The sequence below is a fragment of the Gossypium hirsutum genome, chromosome A01 (assembly GCF_007990345.1).
Source record: "Gossypium hirsutum isolate 1008001.06 chromosome A01, Gossypium_hirsutum_v2.1, whole genome shotgun sequence".
Taxonomy (NCBI): domain Eukaryota; kingdom Viridiplantae; phylum Streptophyta; class Magnoliopsida; order Malvales; family Malvaceae; genus Gossypium; species Gossypium hirsutum.
In genome coordinates, this window is record NC_053424.1 from 93,312,801 (window position 1) to 93,332,716 (window position 19,916).

At 32.4% G+C, this 19,916-nt stretch overlaps 3 protein-coding genes across 6 annotated transcripts; 2 read left to right on the forward strand and 1 right to left on the reverse strand.

Moving 5' to 3' along the window:
* Positions 1–6,694: 6,694 nt before the first annotated feature.
* Positions 6,695–7,150, forward strand: LOC107917454 (uncharacterized). The gene has a single exon (XM_016846806.1). It carries the CDS (start codon positions 6,695–6,697, stop codon positions 7,148–7,150), a length of 456 nt encoding a protein of 151 aa, XP_016702295.1.
* Positions 7,151–8,991: 1,841 nt separating this feature from the next.
* On the reverse strand, positions 8,992–10,403 carry LOC107916555 (probable ribose-5-phosphate isomerase 2). The gene has a single exon (XM_016845828.2). It carries the CDS (start codon positions 9,982–9,984, stop codon positions 9,202–9,204), a length of 783 nt encoding a protein of 260 aa, XP_016701317.1. The 5' UTR covers positions 9,985–10,403; the 3' UTR covers positions 8,992–9,201.
* Positions 10,404–16,397: 5,994 nt separating this feature from the next.
* Positions 16,398–19,715, forward strand: LOC107916558 (uncharacterized). Of its 4 annotated transcripts, none has more exons than XM_016845831.2 (8): positions 16,398–16,609; positions 17,208–17,546; positions 18,124–18,195; positions 18,352–18,419; positions 18,564–18,714; positions 18,969–19,049; positions 19,142–19,231; positions 19,333–19,715. In XM_016845831.2, the coding sequence occupies exons 1-8, from the start codon at positions 16,520–16,522 to the stop codon at positions 19,420–19,422; spliced, it is 981 nt and encodes a 326-aa protein (XP_016701320.1). In that variant the 5' UTR covers positions 16,398–16,519; the 3' UTR covers positions 19,423–19,715. The 4 variants fall into 4 exon arrangements, with proteins under 4 accessions (XP_016701320.1, XP_016701319.1, XP_016701321.1 ...); XM_016845830.2 differs by having other exon boundaries at positions 16,450–16,609; positions 17,205–17,546; XM_016845832.2 differs by having other exon boundaries at positions 16,450–16,609; positions 17,326–17,546.
* The last annotated feature ends 201 nt before the right edge of the window (positions 19,716–19,916 follow it).

Below are 19,916 nucleotides of genomic sequence, written 5' to 3' on the forward strand. Positions count from 1 at the left end.
AGCAACTTTCTCCTTAACGAAAAACAAATCCAACTCGACATGCTTAAATTTTGAATGTAATACTAGATTAGCTGAGACAGTAACAGCTCCAGCCAGACAGTAGCCTTCCTGTTCAAAGAAACATGTAATTCAGCTAAAAGTGATTTAAGCCAGACTATCTCAGTGACCATATGAGCAAGCCCTCTATATTCTGCTTCTGCAGTTGATCTGGAAACAATTTATGCTTCTTAGACCCCCAGGCAATAGGATTGCCCCTAAGAAATACACAGAATCCTGTTGTAGACTGTCTGTCATCCACATCAGACCCCCAATTTGCATCCGAATAGCCAACAAGATCCAAGGTGATAGCTGGAGTGAAATGAAGACCATAATCAGCAATGTTCTGGAGATAGCGCAGGATGCGTTTCACAGCTTTGAAATGTTGATCAAGAGGTTTGTACATGAATTGACAAACTCTATTTACAGCAAAAGTAATGTCAGGTCTTGTAATGACTATATACTGTAAAGCCCCCACAATACTCCTATACTCAGACTCATTCTCAATTGCACTTCCAACATATTAAGATAAATTAGTTGAAAAAGCCATAGGTGTAGGAGAACCTTTTGCTTAATCCATGCGAGCCCTACTTAGAAGCTCAAGGATATATTTGCGTTGGCTCAAAAATAAGCCATTAGTGGTGGAAAGAACTTCAATACCAAGGACATAGTTGAGAGAGCCCAAATCCTTCAGAGAGAACTTAGTATCCAAGGTGGCGATAAAGTCATCAATACTGCCTTGATGATTTCCAGCGACAATGATGGCATCGACGTAGACAAGTACATACAGGAGCACACCCTCAGTCTTTCGAACAAAAAGTGAGCCATTAGATTTAGTTAAAACAAACTGAGAAGCAAGAAAAAAATCCCTTAGCTTTGAGAACCAAGCTCGAGGAGCATGCTTAAGGCCATACAGAGCTTTCTTTAGACGACATACCAATGTTTGATCACCAATCTTCTGCTTAAAACCTGGAGGTTGCACCATATAAGTCTCTTCTGACAAATCCCCATTGAGAAAGACATTGTTAATATCAACTTGCCTTAGTGACCAACCAAACTTCACAGCCAAGAACAAGACTACACGAATTGTAGTAGGTTTTACAACAAGGCTGAAAGTTTCTTGATAATTAATACCAACTTCCTGCAGGTACCCCTTGACAACTAGTCTACCTTTGTAACGAGCAATGGTGCCATCCAAGTGTCTTTTAACTTTGAATATCCATTTGCAGCATACAGCCCTCCTGTTGGCAGGTAAGGAAACTAAATCCCAAGTTTCATTCTTTAGTAATGCATCATACTCCTGCTAAGCTGCTAATTTCCATTCTTTGTGGGCAAAAGCCTGCTCAATCATGACAGGTTTAGGAACTCCTAGCTCAGCTGAAAATAATTTAGGTTTGAAAATCCCATTCTTGGATCTAGTTTGCATAGGATGAGTGTTGACAATAAGAGTTGACAAGTGAACAACGAACAAGGGATTGCTAGAAGCCAGCCGAGAGGTAAATGAGTTAGTTGACGAAACACCAGTAGGAGAAGGAGGAAGGGACGCTGACCGACTGTCATCTGTATTGATACCAGGTGATCTAAAATGCAGAGAAGTAGGCTGTATAGGAACAGAATCTGAAAGAGTAGGAGAAAAATAAACTGGTCTACTGGTATCTAACATTGCTGCCAATTCTGGTTGAGGGGAAGAAACGTTTATAGGTGAGACACCAGCACCAGACTGTGGAAAGGAAGAGAAGACAACAGGAACTCGAGCCTGTTGATGCTAAAACTGAGAGTGAGCCCGAGAATCACTGCTTGAGCTAGAAGAAGCAGCAAAAGGAAAGGAATCTTCATCGAACACCACATGTCTTGAGACAAAAACCTTTCCATTATCATTAAGGCATTTGTATCCTTTATGAGTTGAGCTATAGCCAAGAAATACACAGGGCTTGGAACGATACTCGAGCTTATGGTTATTAAAGGGTAGAAGATAGTGATAACACTTACAACCAAAAACCCTTAAAAATATGTAATTGAGTTGAGTGCAATGCAACACTTCAAAAGGTGATCGTCCTTCGAGAAGAAGTGTGGGAAGCCTGTTAATGAGAAAAATAGCACTAGTAAAATCATGAGCCCAAAAAATCAGTGGCATGCTAGATTGAGCCATCAAGGTCAGACTAGTATCGAAGATGTGCCTATGTTTTCTCTCAACCAGACCATTTTGCTCAGAAGTGTGGGGGACAAGTCAGGCGATGATGAATTCCAAGCTGAGACAACATATTTGAAAAAGATCAAAATTCGCCACCCGAATAGTCTGAAGAGCCTTAATGAAACATCTAAATTGAACAGTAATAAATTTCTGCAAATGAAGAAACTTTTCAAGAGCTTCAGGTTTGCGTTTGATGAGATATAGCCATGTGAATCTAGAGTACGCATCAACAAATGAGACATAGTAGTAAGAGCCTTCAGATGCCATAGGGGCAGGTCCCTAAAGATCAGAAACTATGAGCTCAAATGGAGCCGAATATACAGTAGTAGATGAAGAAAATGAAAGCTTATGATTGTTTCCAAGCTGACATGCTGAACAAATAGTACTCAACTTACAACTGTTGGAAACAACATTACACATCTAAAGAATTGTTTTAATAGTTTTATTACAAGGATGGCCCAAACGTTTGTGCCACAACTCAAAATTAGAGGAACTAGAAGCTGGAAGTCCCAACAAGCAGTATGAACAGTGGCTGGAGTTGAAGAAACAGACTTGTACCCCTGAGTGTGAGAAAGATCAAACTGATATAAACCATTATGAATGCGGCCCACCAACAGGATGCTCCCTGTCTTGGTATCCTTCATAAAACAACGAAAAGCATGAAACTCAAAGTAGACTTGGTTATCTCCTGCAAATTGAGCAACATACATTAATTTTTTACAAATGTCAGGTACATGCAAAACATTTCTTAGATGAAAGACTTGACTATTAGTTGTAAAAGAGCTGAAGCCAACATGATCCACTGGAATTGATATGCCATTCCCCATAAAAAGCTTGTTGTTACCTGTGTACTGAGTGACATGTTGCAAACTTTTCAGATCATTGGTTACATGATTGGAAGCACCGAAGTCTAGATACCAAATTTTTGCAGTTGAGGAACTCGAAAAAAACTGCCCTTTAATAGAAACCTGATTAGCTTGCAGACCAGCGTCTTGTGCAGAACCTTTCTAAAAGCAACAAGAATGACCACAAGAAGAAAGATTTTAGAACTGATGAAAATGTACCTGCATGGACTGGTCAGAAATTCCTTTAAAAGTCTCATCGAACTGATAAATAACACCGCTGGACAGTATAACCAATGCGTCCACAAAGTTGACATTGAGGCTTATTATGCACAAATTTCCTACCTCGACCTCTTCCGCGAGATGATCTACCATTGCCCCTGTAGTGTGGTCTGATACCCCTATCAGACTGACCGTAACTACTACCACCAGAATCATGATACTGAACAACATTAGCTTGTAAAGACATGGTAGAAACTAGATCTGGTTGTCGGGTTTCACAATCAGTTAGCATTTCAATAAGAAGTTCAAGAGGAATACTCATTACAGATGCTACAATACGAATTGACTCATACTCCACTGGCAAGCTTGCAAGAATGATACTAATTTATTCTTGCTCAGAAAGAACACTACCAGCAGCCACAAGAGTGTCACACAGATTTTTAATCTTGGCCAGATATTCTTTAATGGTCAGCTGACCTTTTTTTTTAGAATAAAGGGAATGTCTCAAAGTAGAAATCGTCAGAGTAGACTTAGAAGCAAAGCGTATAACAACAGTACTCCATACATCAAAGCTAGATCGAGCATCAGTGAGATGAACAAGAACATCATCACAAATGGTGGACAAAAGCCAGGAAGCTAACAATTTATCTTGTTGTTTATGAAACAAGAAGTGAGGATTGGGGATAAGATTACCATTGCTATCAACAATCGACTGTGGAGGAACACTAACAATGCCAAGAATAAAACTATACAGCCCATAGCCTTTAAGGATCAACAAAACTTATTGTTTCCATAAAAGAAAATTGTGCTCTCCAAGTTTTACAGTGTCATGTTTAGGAAATTGTTGAATCTTTTTCAAAACACCAGGAGTCGAACTAGGAGAAGAACCACCTGCTGGAACACTTGAGTTGATGCACTGCCGATTTTCATCATCATCACCAGAAACGACCTCTGTTGCCATGAGATAACACTAAAAATAAATTTTTAAGGCTTAGATACCATGTTGAGATTCATGAAAACTATTCATGTTGACTGAAAAATAATCTTTTATTGATATTAAACCAGATATCAAACTCTGGTATATATACACAAGCTACTAAGACTAGTTACAACAACCTTAACTACCATAACTATTACTGCTAACTACTAACTGTTTTAAACTGTTAACTACCACAATAGTTTTTTTCCTTAACACTCCTACATTAGCAACAATGCCTATGCCAATCGAGCTAAGACTCATTTGACGTTTAAGCTTGTTTATTAAGTGAACCGAATGTAAACAAAGTTTGGTTGGTTTGTTTGTTCATAAACAAACACGTTGATGTTCACTTAAATCTCATTTAATAAATTATTTTAAGTGTATTTAAAACTCATTTACTATTCAGTTATCATATAATTAATAATATTATTATAGTTTCAAGTGCTTATTCTATTTATATTAAAATTATTAATATTCATATTTAATTATTTTATATCTAAAAGATAATATGTATGTTTATTTATTGTTTGTTAGTTTATTATTCATGAATATCATTTGTAAATGTGTTCAATTATATGTTCATAAACTTTTTCATTTAACTTACAGGAAGAAACACAAATTATTATATAAATGACCACAAACATTATTTTAAAACTTTTAACGATCACGAACCAAACATTAAAAAACTTAAAAATAAATAAACAAACATGAAAATAGGCTGGCTGGGAGAAGAGAGGGGGATAATTTTTATTTTAAATAATACTAATATATTTTTATTTAACTTTTTCAAATTTCTAGTCAAATTAATATAAATTATATTTTTAAAGACACGTGCCACTTCTTGATTGGTTGCAAAGATTTTTTTTAACGGATTTAATGAGAAGAGTAACATTAGTTATATACCTGACTTAACCAAAAGAAAAAAGAATCTAATTCAAATAAAGAGTATAGTTTAAGGGCCTCTTATTGGAGGCGAATCAGTTTCGAGGGAATGGATACTCTGAGATAGATAAGAAAAATTGAATTTGATTAATTCAACTTATAAGATTTTGGAACAATTAGAAAATTACAAAAATGAAACCATTTATTTTGAACAACAAAGAGCGATTAATCAAGTCCGACAACGGGTTTTCCAACAAGCTTTACAAGGAGCTCTAGGAACTCTGAATAGTTCTTTAAACAACGAGTTACATTTACGCACCGTCTGTTTTTTTCTATCTTATCGCATCCATTTTCTTTGAATTCTATTTGAATATTGCTCGTGTATAAAATAGAAATTCGTTGATATTTCAATAGATTCTTTTCTTTTCTTTTCTTTTTTTGTTATACTCTAGTGAATCAAATCTGTTGAATTATTGTTCAATTAAGCCTTTAATTATTTATAATTAGATTTTTAATATTGAATTTTCTTCTCATCAACATAACTTTTTTACGTGCTATAAAAAATTGATAATATCATGATAAATAATTGGAGTGCATTTAATATTATTAATATGACGTATTTACTTATTTAAATTTAATTTTAATCACAATTTAAACTTTTTTTATTTTAATTTCATACATATGACATATGGTTAATATTAATTTTGAACACTACATTTCATTATTTATTATATGTTATTTTTAAATGTATAATTGTCTTCTAAATACATAATTTTTACAAGCATACTTGTACGATAAATTTTTTTTTTATTTTTATATATTTTAAATATAATATGTTTAAACATTTCGATTAATATTTACTCATAATTAATAGATGGGTATTTGTTCATAATACAAAATAAATTAAATATAAAAAGTATCCTGCGGTTCTCAAGAGTAAAAATATATAAAAATATGAAATGACGAATCTGTTATCATTATAATATTAGAGGTTAAATATAAAATTAGCATTTAAATTTGTTCAATTTTTTTAAATTAATACTTATAATTTTTTTATCTCAAATTAGTATTTGAATTTTTGTTCCATCACCTAAATCGATATCTAAGTAGTAATTTGAAAAAAAAAACTATAAATACTAATACGAAAGAAGTGGAAAAAATTAGGTATTAATTTTATATTTAATGTTAAAAGAAAAAGGTGAATAAAGGAATTAAATATAAAAGGGCAGGAAGAGTAGGTGTAAGAGAGAGGGATTAAAAATTGCATGAAAATGATGAAGATACAAGTGGACGCGGTGTGATTGGCGCCGCCCCCACAGGCTACGCACGTACATTCCCATTTCTTACTACAGAATCTTCCAATTAAAAATCGAGTGTCCCACACGTTATCTTACCTTTCTTCCAAATCAATCTCTAAATTCCAGGATTTTGACTCAATAACGGTCCTTCACCATCATCTTTCCTCTATAAATACTCTTTAGTTTTTTTCTTCCCAAAATCATTGCGCCACTTACTCCAGAGATAACTTCACATCCAAAAACCATGCAAGCTACTACTTCTTGTCTTTCTAAGTCCTCAGCTTCAGCTCCTCCACCACAACATCGCTTCTCCAGCGACCTAATAGGCGGGAGAAAGGGTTTGGGAGGGGCAAAGACGGCAAATGTCAAAGTAATGGCTTCAAAAAGATCATCAGGGCCATATAGTCACAATTTCGACGGGAAGCTAGTGGATGTGAGCATGATAGTGTTGAGAAAGCGAATTCAGGAGATGCAGAGGGTGGAGAAGAGTTATGAGCCTCCCCAGCATTGGATGGAGTGGGAGAAACAATACAAGAAAGAAAAGTACGACCTCGATGTTTACCAAGCTGTGGAGAGCTTGCAATCCAAGCTCATGGAAACCAGGCCTGCCGTTGCTTTGGGGATGGCTCTTCTTCTTCTCTTTACCTTACCAACTTCAATCGCCGCACTTCTCTTTCATCTTATCCCTAATTCCCTATGATCATATACATCTAAATTTGTTACTTCTAATTCAAAATGTTGCAATCTTCATACTCTTCTTACAGTGGTTCATCTTATTATAATTATTAGAGTTTTAAGATATTGAGCACTCTAGTTAAATTTAGTGAGTTCAAATTTTATTTTATATGTATGGGTTGATGTATAGTTGTTATGTATGAGTTTTGTTGTATTATATTTTAATTATTCATCAATTTAAATTATATATTAGTATGATTTTATTTTATAGTTGTTCATGCATACATGTATAATCATATTTTATAAATGAACTTTCATAAAAAGAAAATTTCCCTTATTATTTTAGTCTTTCAATTTTTTCAAATTAAATCTTTGTTTTAACGAAAGCGATATTGATATTTAAATTGAATATTAGTAGCAACTTTTGCAACATTATACTATAATTTTTATTTAAATTTTAACGTCTAATTATATTTTGACCAATGTGCGTGGACAAAATATATTAAAATTGGAATCCAAGTAATTTGAGAGTGAGGTTTTATGCATATGTGATAAATTTAAAGCTGTCTGAGGCATCCGAGACCGAGATAAATGAGTAGTTTAATTGATGGCAAAGTTGAAGACGGGATGAGAGATGTGAGTGTGACCGACAAATGATTTGATAGAGCAATTGATCTCAATCCTTGGAACTTGGGCCGGAGTCGGTGATGCTATGTTTTTTTATTGCTGATCTTGATTTGTGTTTTTTTCTGGGTATTAATTAAATAGTAATTTAGACAGAGTTGTAAGTTTTGTAGCTCAAATCTAGACCTCGTACCAAAAAAAGAAACTACCAATTCAATCGAACCTATAAAATGGGTCAATCACTAATTTTCAACTCCAGAATTTTTGTTTATATCAAACAATTTATATATTTAGCCCAAAGCTTAAAAACTCAAACATAAAGCCCAAGAATCAAACCCATGTGAAGAAGACCAATGATTCTGACCCAAAAGCCTTGCCTCCCCGATGGAGAATGCTTTGCTTTTTTTTTTTCCAAGCGTTTTGGTTTGGACCTAGCTTTTCTTATCAAGTAATTTCCAAGACAACTTGGCTAGGAAGGCTTGCTTCATATTAGCTCGTCTAAAACTCAAGCTTCCATGTGATTTAGGTGGAGTAAGAGCTTCCCAATTATTTCAATGATTTTTCATCACTATGCTACCACTAGAAGTCTTTAGAAACTTTAATCAAATTGCGCATAAATGTAGTCTGGGGCTTTAAAGCATGACAAATAGTAAATGAAAATACTTGACATCTTAGAATGCAAGTGTGTAAAAGTAGAAGGAGGACTTAAAAAAGCCACCCTTAATCTTAGCCCTTAAGGTTCTCCTTATTGAAACCAAGATATTTCTCAATATTGTTAGGCCTATAGCATTGGAGTTTTGAGAAGGGATGAAACCCATGGCTTGCTGTACTATGGAGTATATGGTTCCAAAGGAAGGAACCTTCTTTAAAGAAGACCAACCTGTGAGAAAGTTTATCCCAATCAGACCTCTATTCCTAGGCAGAACGTTCTGCCGTCTGGTACTCTCAGCCTCCACGACTACTAAATTTCAAGCTTTGGTCTGCCGCAAGACAGGACAAGCATTTGGATCAAACTCTCATTGGCACCAAGATTCTCCAAACAAATGCTTTATTTGAGTCGCAATTAAAGTTTAATTTGAATGTCATAAAAATATACAAAGTTGAGGACTTATCTGGAGACATGCCATGCCGATTATATTTGATGGACTTAAATCAATTTATTAGCCAACATGAAACAAATGGTAATATGAAGACTTGGTCAAATCTATAACAATTCCATCAAAACAACAGACATCCAAAGAATAATTAAAATTTAGTTATTTGTATTATCATAATAGTTGGCATACATCCTAAGTCCTTTCCTCATTTGCCTAAAACAGCAAAACTTGAGAAACCCAACCTTTCTCATTATCATCATCGTAAATCGATGTATGCTAAAAAGCAATCCAAAAATCTATCCTAAATAGTATATGTAAAAAAAAATAGTTAAAAGAGTAATTTTTTTCGCAGTTTCTACTTGTTCTTGATGGTGATCCCAAGCTCACCTGCAACAATAACAGTCGTAGCCATATCAAGAAACATGCCATGTTCAACGACACCAGCAATCCTCAGAATAGCATCGCTTGCCACCTGCAAATCCCCAATGTCTTTCTTCAAATACAAATCCACAATATAATTCCCATTATCTGTTACAAAGGGTTTCCCTTTAGAATCATTCCTCAGCTTGGCCACACAACCCGAATCTTCGAACAGGTTTTGGAGTTTATTAGCTGTGAATTTCCAGCAAAAGGGGACAACTTCAACAGGCATGGCTAAGCCACTCCCTCCCAAATGCTTAACCAATTTGGATTCATCAACAATACAAATAAATTTCTTACAAGTCCCTTCCACCATTTTCTCTCTTAACAGGGACCCACCTCTGCCTTTGACGAGATTAAGCTGTGGGTCCACTTCATCGGCGCCGTCGATTGCTAAATCGATGGTGGAATGGTGGTCGAGATCCGAGAGCGGGATGCCTAAAGAAACAGCTTGCTCTTGCGTTTTCTTGGAGGTGGGAATTCCTACGATGTTTTTGAGCTTGCCGAGGCGAAGCAACTCACCGATGCGATCCACGGCGTGTTTGGCTGTCGAACCAGTGCCTAGACCCAGAACCATTCCTGATTCAACGAACTCAACGGCTTTGTATGCGGCAATTTTTTTCAATTCGTCTTGGGTTAGGATGACCGGTGGAGATAAAGAAGGAGGCCTAGACAAAACCTCCATAAAAGAAGCTTTTTCAGACCAAGCAATTGCCATTTTGTGTGGGGGGGGGGTTATTGGGGTACTAAATAATAAGAAAAACAGATAATAAATGATAAAAAAAATAAAAAAAATGAATCAACAGAAATCAAAAGATTAGCATTGTAAAATACAAAGTGGAAGAAGAAAAAAGAAAGTGGGATTTGATTGTCTCCCGTTTGTTATTTCCCTCCAGGAAATTGATTTAGGCGAGGAGAGGAGGCGTATGGAAAACAGAAAGGGGTGTGTTAGGTAGTTATAAAGGCGGATGGAGGAAAGGGGATCCAGTCCTGAAAGTCAAGACCCAGGCCACACAAATAAAATGGATGGTGGTGCTCTTCTCTGATTTTTTACTTTTCAGTTTGCGGATCAGATATTATTGGACCCCTTTTCAATAGAATCTAATTTCAATGCTTATCTTTAACTTTCTAAAATCAAGGGTGTTGTTTGTTTGAAGAAGTGGGAACTTGCTTTTCAATACGATTCTCCGCATATTCTCAACCGTTGGATGAAATTTGGACGGTCTGTATTGTTTCTCCAATATCTCACTAACAGCATTGTCGTTGTCTTCGGCTTCTTTTATTGTAATATATGCAGGGGCAGATAACATATCACGTAGTTTAGGTTTAAAACATAAATAAAAGTGTAAAAAAGCTTTGGTACGCATTATACGAATTTCTTTTTTTATTTATAATTCCAAACACAGTACTATATAATAATCTCCAAGATATAAATTAATAGAGTAGAATAAATTTAATTATTTTAAAAATTTTTGTAAAAGAAAAGTAATAGCATTGTGAAAATTATATAATTCAATAAATTAATTTAAAATATGTGATCTTATATTTAGATTATAAAGTTACTTGATTAAAAAAAATTCAAAAATTTAAAATAAGTTTTTAATAAAATTTAACTTAAAGTTTTTTTTATTTTAATAATTAATCTTTACAAACGAAGTTTTAAGGACGCTTAATTTTTGAAATTAATAAGTTTTCTCAAAACAAAGGTAAATAATTAAGTTCACTAATTTTAAATAAAAAAATAAATAGTTTTAAAATATGTTGTAAAATACGGAAGTTTTTCTATATCATTTCAGTGGTCAATATAGTCTTTAAAATTTAATCATAACATTTAAGACGGATTTGAGAGGTAACAAATAGTTTTAAAGTAAAGATGATTTAACCTAATTAAATGGTCAATCTGACTTAAGCTTTGAATAGAAATTTTAATCTCGAAACTAATCAATTCAAATTTCCTAAAAAAAAAACCGTTTTCTATTTATTCTTATTTTATAATAAATATATTTAAACCTGTTAAAATATTTAGTATAAAATAACAATTTTTATAATGTTTCAAACAAGAAGGTCTTTTGAATGGGTCAGGCTAAGTCTTGGAAGTGTCAATCGGGGCAGCTTGTAATTATAGGGAAAGAAATGGGCGGATGGTGGGTATTTTGTCGCCTTCAATTCTAACATAATTTTTTATTTTTTTAGATTTTGCTTGTTATATCTTTATAATACTAAATATGTGTTGTTATAGAGATAATCGTTATAAGTTTATTATAAAATTTATATTATGAATTTTATTAAATAAAGAAAGTGAGAATCAAATCAATAAATATATAAGAAAATTTTATCGTTATAGCGAGACACTATTATAACAAATGGTTGTTATAGAAAAGATTATTGTATATTTAATTTTGTTTAAGTACTAAATTGAAAAGACCAAGATATTTTAAAGGGCAATTTATGCATTAAGCCTAAAACTTTTTACCTTTGAATTTTGACTAGTAATTTTAATTATTTGCGCAATATGTAATTACATGCTCAAAATAGGTAATTAAAATAAAATAAAATAAAATAGGATTACCTTTTTTTTTTTTAATAATGAAACGTATCATTTTTGAAATAAAAAAAAAGACTATGATTAAACTCATAACAATCATTTAGTGGGGTTTTATTTTCGACAGCCAAATAAAATAATGAAGATGTTGAGTACAACTTTTGTCTTGAATGGTCTTCCAATATTAAAAAGATGTGATATTTGGTCTTCTCATGGCAACTTGAATGGTCCATAAACAAAGTTTCAGTGCCTAAGCTAAGCTAAGAGAGGTAGGCATCTTCTTGGGAAACTCATTTGTTATAAATAGTATTAAAGCGAAGGAAAGAAAATGTGGAATAAAAATAGCCCAGCCCAGCCTAGACTCCACCATTGGGACTTGAAAGTTGAAAGCCGCCTCTACAGATTTCAAACCTTGGAATAATCCCTTACATTCCATGCTGAATGGGTCATCAATTAATAATTCTAATTTCTCTAATTGAATTTAATTTATAGTAAAATAACTTAAAAGTTTTATAAAAAAAATATCATTATAAATATAAACTCCAAACATTCAAAAGAAAAATCAAAACTAAATTATGACAAAAATCCGTACTAAACCAAACTAAACTAAGCTCTACTTTTACTCATGTGAAATAAATAAAACATATAATGCCCTGCATATTTTACCGCATTTTAGATATATATAAGCTACACTTGTTTAATAGTTGATCTAAAGTCCACATCAAATTTGAAAAGATTTGAATATGGAAGAGCTTAGATTTTAATATCTAAAATCTGAGGTTGATCAGACTTAATCTATTTTTAAATTTTTAATACGTATATATTGTAATTTATATCATATGGAATTAAATATATAGTAATGTAAATATTATAAAATATATAAAGTTATTAAATATTAAATAAAATAATTGTATTTTTAAAAATAAAAAAAAATCTGGGTGACCTTGAGAAAACCGTAGACATATTTCTATAAAACTAAACTTAAATTAAGTAAATATGAATGATATTGATATAATAGATCACACAATTTTAGTACAAAAGTTAACATTTAGTATACTGTTTTTTTAGTGTTTATTTGAACTTAAATGAACACCCGCCCCCAATAAAAAGAATATTTAAATTTTATAGATAAAATTTCTTGTACCATTTATAGTAGATTCCCACTGTACGCATCATATGAAGAGACTATAATTTTTCACATCTATACATTATGTGCACGAACTCTTCCTCTTGTCGACATCTGTCCAAAAACAAATAAAGTTTCTTTTTTGAGACTTCAAAAAAAAATTGATATACTTTCAGATTTAATCCCTAAAATATGTTCAAAATCTATATATCTATATATACACGTAACATTTAAATTTGATATGATTCAATTTAAATTAATAAATGTGATTGTAAGATACAAAAGAGAAAATTGTAGTCGTTTAGTTAAACCATGTCATAAACTAAATAAAGTGTGTTGGTAACTTAGAACTTATTACACCAGTTAACAAAGATAGAGAAGATGTATCTTCTCTTCCCAAATTTTGCAGCTATTAACAAAAGGTTTAGCATCAAGTTTGTTAAGAATGACATAAGGCGTAGGAAAAGATGTTCAATTGTACCTTGTTGTTGTTGGAATTTATGGTTTGAAACGTTTTATTAATTAAATTGAAAAAAAAAAGATAATGTGAAAAAAAGGAAGTTGTATTAAGATCTAGGAAATCATTTTCGATATAATGCCAATATTAAAAGGATGAATGTTCCATATTATGCAAAAGATGTTGGAGAAACTGGTGTGAGCAAAAGGTCAAAGACAAACTGCCAACAAATGGCGGTCAATGATCAAACGAAGGAGAAATGGATGAAAGAATGAAGTGAGAAATGTTCAAAAGTTTATTTATCAAATGCACTTCCAGCCAATGGGCTTTTATAGTTATTCAGAAATTGGGCCTTGGTTAAATAGATTTTAGGTGGCCTTTGCTTATTTATAGTGTGAGAGTTGTTTTGTTTTGTTTTAACAAGTGGAGGGAGTTGGTTTATTATGAAAATTTTGGTTTTTTTTGTGGTGATGTTATTGTAAACAAATACAAAATAAAGGTAAGTTGTTTAATGATGGTTCGATTGTTGTTGTTGCTACTGTTAATGCTAAGTAGAGGAGAGAGGTAGTACTATTAAAGTTGAGACTGTGTGAGATGAATGTTGCTGAGAAGATCTATTTTTATCCCTTTTTGTAGTGGATATCAGTGATTAACGAAATAAATTTTCATGGGAAAATAAATTAATTGTAAAACAAGTCAGTAGCAGAAGGTAGTATTCAATCAAGAATTAAAGAACAATGTCATATTAATAATATATTTAGATGAAGCAACCAAATTTGAAATACATATGACAAAACTTGTATAGAAATGAAGATTATAATGAAATGACTTTGGAATTGGTTTAGAGTATTGGAATTTAAAAGCTCATTTCATTGAAAGGAAATCAATCAAGAAAATCATAAAAACGAAAACTAAACACCTTTAGCACAATTTGTCATTCCAACAAGACATGAACATAATTTATCAAAAAGTATCTAAATTGCTTTTTTTTTTATATTAAAACTGAAACATCGGTTAAATTTGTCACTTTAGTTTAAAACATAAGACAGGAGTCGAAAAGACAAATATTTTATCCAAGAGAGAAGGGCAAGGTACATAAAATGCATATTGTTGTCGTGTATTCTACCCGAGAAAGTCTTACCTTTTTCAATTTATTTAACCAATCACCAAGTATTGTAATCAAGTCATTTTCAAGAAAAGAAACAGAAATGAAAAGAGTTAAAACTGATGAACACCAACCATCAAGAATACTTTCTTTGTCAAAAGGTATCTCGTCGGATATTGTTTCCCAATACGTTCAACAAGGTGTAGACACATTTAAAAGTTTACTACTTAGGTTGGCTTATGAAATGCAAGTAGAGGTTAACCGAATTTTATCATTTGTGGATGTTTATTAAGTGTTTGAAACATCATATATAATGAGTAGAGTTGTAATAAATAATGAAGATTTTTTGTTTCTCTTATATAGTTGGTTGGTTTCTAATTGATTAAGAATTTCTTAAAATAACCGTAAAAATGTGTTTTCTCTTTCTCACTTGTGATGACTCATTTGCAATTTAGTCCCTGTATCATAATTAACAACTTTCTCAATTTAATTGCTCGATAATTCAATATTATAATCTTATACTAGATACGTCAACTCTTCAGTTAATAATTCACTAGTTTAATTTACAAAATCTATTTTAAAATTATGTTTTCCAATACTGTTTAAAATCAGGTCGTTACAACATATACATAACTATTATTGAAATAAAATTTGAATTTAACACTTGATTTGCTTGATCTGGTTCGATTTGGTTAGGTAAGTCAGTTTTAATAGCTAACAACAAAAGATGATATACTATTTCACAATATAATAATATAGTATATAACTATGTATACAACTATTATTATATTATAGAAAGCTTCAAAATATATTTTAAAAAATCAATTAAAACAACACAAACTTTTAACTCAAGAATATTCAAACCTGAATTGATCTGAACTCGAAATAATCTAAACTTAAAAAGAGCTCGACTGGAGTTTGTCGCAACATATTTGTTTGACACTTGTATTTAAAAAATAATTAAACCATCGTAAAATAATTAAAAATTAAATTAAGAGCTCATAAATTTATTTAAAAATCAATTAAACCGACACATACAACAGTTTTCATGTTAAACATAACGTGAAATAATAGGTTAAATGTTATTATAAGAAAAATATTTGAAAAGTTTAATTAATTGCTAGCTTTGAAGTAATAGTTGAAATGATTGCAATTTTCAATTTAACATTTAAGTCTTAATATTTTATAATGAACAGTAGTTTAAATTAGGTAAACAGTCCGACAAATAAAAAACCTAGCCGACTACTTAGCCCGCAGCAGAGCAAAGCAAATAAAATAGTTTTGTTTATCAGAACTATCTGACGTCTCCACAAACCTAAACAAAATACTCAAAAACACAACAGATTTAATTTGATTTTGTAATCTATCATTAATGTTTATGTCATTGTTATTTAAATGTGTTTATAATTTAGTTAAAAAGAATTTTTCCTTTGGTTTTCCCTATTTTACATTTTTCATATTATTTTATAGTATTTATTAAAACCATTGACTGCTCTCAATTGGGTTAAAAAAATTATGAAAAAACATCTTTTTTGTAATTAAAATCTTTTTATTATTCGAGAGTATTTTAGTCATTCATTTTGATGTATTTTATACATTTATTTTAATATATACAATTTGTTATCTACATCAGTCGTATATATCTTACTTTTAAACAAATATTTATGTTTTAAATTTCCATTTCTAGTTTGATTAATTAGGTGGTTGGACCATAGTTGAATTAAGAATGGAGTGGAATTAATAGTGTTTTCCCATAAAGAAATGGAAAAGAATTTGCCTTATTTGGGATTCAATTTAGAAAGAGAATGTTAAATGGGCCTGGCTCAACTTGAACAAGTCTACATCTTAGTCCGCCAATATTGACCCAATATAATTAAGAAAGAGTGCAAAAACCTGTACTCGTTTTTAAAATATTAAAACGGGAAATGCGGGGTGGTGGCTCAAGAATCTTCCTCCCCCCTCACCAAAATCATAACAGAAATGAAATCCCATATATAATGACTGAAACACCTCATTCCAATGCATGCTTATTTACCTCAAAACCCCATACCTTATTTTTCACAGAAACCAAAAAAGAAGCTCCCTTTGCTTGAAGAAAAACGATCCCTTTCTTGTAAGTTTCCTCTTTTCTTTTATGCTTTAATGCTCTTGTAATCGTAAAGCACTCTCTCTTTTTTGCCCCCTTTGTTATTGCTACCTTTTTCCCTCCCATTCCTCTTTTCCTTTCTTTTTGTCTTTTTGGCTTCTTTGGGTACTTCCCTTTCTTCATTCTGTTTTCTTTAGAATGTTTTTGGATGTATTTTCTTCAATGGCTTCATGCCAATTTGTTTGCTTTTGTGGGTTTTCTTTTTCTGAAGGCATTTGTATTAAGTGCCTGTCAAAAAGCCCCTCTTTTTCTTTTCGTCTCTCCCTTTTCCTCCTCTGCTTAACCTTTTCAAAATTTTTTTAACTTTTTAACTTTATATCTGTATTTGCTCCAATATGTCGAGCTTTTGATGCTGTTCGTTTCTGAGAAAATTTCTTCTTAACTTTCTATGAGGTGCTTTTGTCCATACTTTATTACATGCACTTGTTAGGGTGTCCCCAATTCTCCTGGTTTCAGTTCCGCAGTTGAGAGGGGCTTTATATGAACTTAAATCTTATATACTAACACCTAAATTTTGAAAGTTTTTTTATTGTTTCTAATCATTTGTAGTTGTTGTTCACAGCAGGAAATTAAACAAGAGAACTTGATCAAAACTGTTCCTGCCTTGTCTTTGGCTTGTTTAAAGCTGATTGTTGAGTTTTCATTTTTGTATCTGATTATGGGGGATCATTTTGTATTACTAGTGGACCGGTTGATAACTGAATCCACATTGGAAGCTGCAATTGAAAGCCGGAACCGGTCTTTTCAGGCCACTGCACCAGTGGTTGATGACACTAAGGTATTCAACTCTTCTCCAAAGTTGAATTTATCCTCCCTGGGGGGAATTGTTGAATGTAGGATATGCCAAGATGAGGATGTAGACTCGAATATGGAGACCCCTTGTGCTTGTTGTGGCAGCTTGAAGGTTAGTTTGGTGCTTACTTGACTATACTTTTTTCAGAATTTGAATATATCTGTAATGTTATGTATATTAAGATAACCACACAAATTTTTCACTATAATGATTTGCAGTGTTCTCATGGCGCCGCACTTGATAACATAAGTGAAACTTTTGCATGTTTTATAGATAAATTAGATCACTCTTTTAGAGTTTCTTATTATAATTATATATCTTAGCCTTACACATATACATATATCGCCTTACTCACTCATATGAGCACTTTTGTGTTTCAAGTTGCACCTCATGCAATATAAGGGTTCTAGTGCCTAGAGTGCGCCTTGCAACTTTGACAACATTTTGTTTCCAATTTTAGGTAAATGATGTGATGAACTTTGTGTAGTTTTTGCTCCTTAGAAGTTTGAATACATCATCAGTTTCAATCGGGCTCCTATATCCTTCAATACTCATTCATTTTCAGTAAATCTTTTTAAAGAATCCAGTCTAGGGGAACCTGTGAATATGCATTTCCTTCTGAAGGGTTTAGCTAGTTTGATTAGTTGAAGCTTGATTTTTCTACTAACCCGTTTTATTTTTATTACAGTATGCGCATCGCAGATGTGTACAGAGATGGTGCAATGAGAAGGGCAACACCACCTGTGAAATATGCCATCAGGTACCATAATTTTACATTCACGACCCAAGGTTCTTGTTAAAGCATTTTTTTTCCCCTTCTAACTCCAATTTCTTATAGTAGTATGGAGCTCGAATTCTTCATTGATATATAGTTTCTTACCTAAATTTATGTGATCATACATCTTCTGCATTACAGCAATTCAGGCCAGGTTATACCGCGCCACCTCCCTTGTTTCATATTGGGCGTATTCCAATGAACTTCAGGTAAGTTTTGTTTGAAATTTAACTGTTTTAGGTATTAACTAAGAACTTCTAGTCAGATTAAGAGATTTTAAAGTGCTTCATTTTTCTCTAGAGTTTTATGAATAAGTAACCTTTATGCCTCTCTTTTTTTTATTATGAAATCAGGGGCAATTGGGAGATATCTAGGAGGGAGTTAAACAATTCTGGCTTTATAGCAGTGGTCTCAACAGATCACAGCTTACTGGATTCTCGCTATGATGAATATTTAGCTTCAACTACAAGAAGCTTAACCGGTTATCGTATGGTTGCAATACTTGTAAGTCTCTCTCCCTCTCCCTTGGTCTTTTTTTACTAGTTAGATTGACATGGCATGCCGCTGCTTATCAATGTCCGACAGATTTGGACACGCTTGACATATAAGAATTGTATGATATTATAGGGAAACATTACTGCCATATCATATTGTACTCATGCTTTAATCTTTAAAAAGAAAAAAAAAAAAACAAAGTATTGTGTGACTATATTTATGTTCAAGTTCTTTTTCTAATTCGTTGTGCTTTTAATCTGCAGTTCATGCTTCTTTTGGTTTTACGGCATATTCTTCCTGTCCTACTAAGGGGAAGCGATGACTTCTCTTTCCCATTATTTATCGTAAGCCATCTTTTTCCCCCATGCATTTAAAGAATACCATCAGATTCTTTACTTTTTAGACTTATAAACTTATCACTTCTTTTGTTTTACAGTCGATATTACTTCGGACCATCGGAATTATCCTGCCAATGTATGTCATTTTTAAAACAGTGACTGCCCTCCTTCGCTGCAGGCAGCATCAGGTGAATACTTGCCATTAATTCAGCTTGTATTTCCTACTGTTCCGGTTGGTTGTCTATTGTTTGCTTATCAGAGCTACGTTTTTTTCCCGTTGTTCCATTAGGAGACACCAAATTCATTGTTTGCTGAATCAGAGGAAGAGAATGAAGTTGCTATCATGCAAACTCAGCCTCACATAGTTAACATACATTGAATTCCGACATGGATAAGATACATCTCTGTATCTTCAGTAGGTGAAAAAGAGTTGAAAAGAAGGGGTTGATATCAGGTAATAATATATAACTTGTTTCGCAGATAATTTTAGCAATCAAAGAAATATACATTAAAGCCAAGAAATCCAAACAATGTACAGTGCATATATTCATTGTGCAGTTTATAAAAAAGAACAACCACAAATTCAAGTGAGATTTGCTTACTTGTACAGAAAATAAAAGAAAAACAGATTGTATAAATATATCTTTCTATTTATTCATTTATTTTAAAGTATTGGATATTAAAAGTTTGCTAATGATATAAACAAAATTTAAAATGACAATTTCAACTGATAACTAACTATTGGACTCAGAAGTTGGAGCCCATAGACATAGAAGATAGTACCATGGAGGCTCTTGTGATAAAAAAATTGGGTAAATTAATTTTGTAAGTTAGATTCATTTTTGTATCTTTGGTCTTGTTGCATGGTGTTTA

Coding starts and splice junctions, on each gene's coding strand:
- LOC107916558 (XM_016845830.2), top strand. CDS start 16,520: ATGCTTATTTACCTCAAAACCCCATACCTTATTTTTCACAGAAACCAA. Junction 16,610..17,204: donor AGAAAAACGATCCCTTTCTT/GTAAGTTTCCTC, acceptor TGTTGTTCACAG/CAGGAAATTAAACAAGAGAA. Junction 18,196..18,351: donor CCTGTGAAATATGCCATCAG/GTACCATAATTT, acceptor TCTGCATTACAG/CAATTCAGGCCAGGTTATAC.
- LOC107917454 (XM_016846806.1), top strand. CDS start 6,695: ATGCAAGCTACTACTTCTTGTCTTTCTAAGTCCTCAGCTTCAGCTCCT.
- LOC107916555 (XM_016845828.2), bottom strand. CDS start 9,984: ATGGCAATTGCTTGGTCTGAAAAAGCTTCTTTTATGGAGGTTTTGTCT.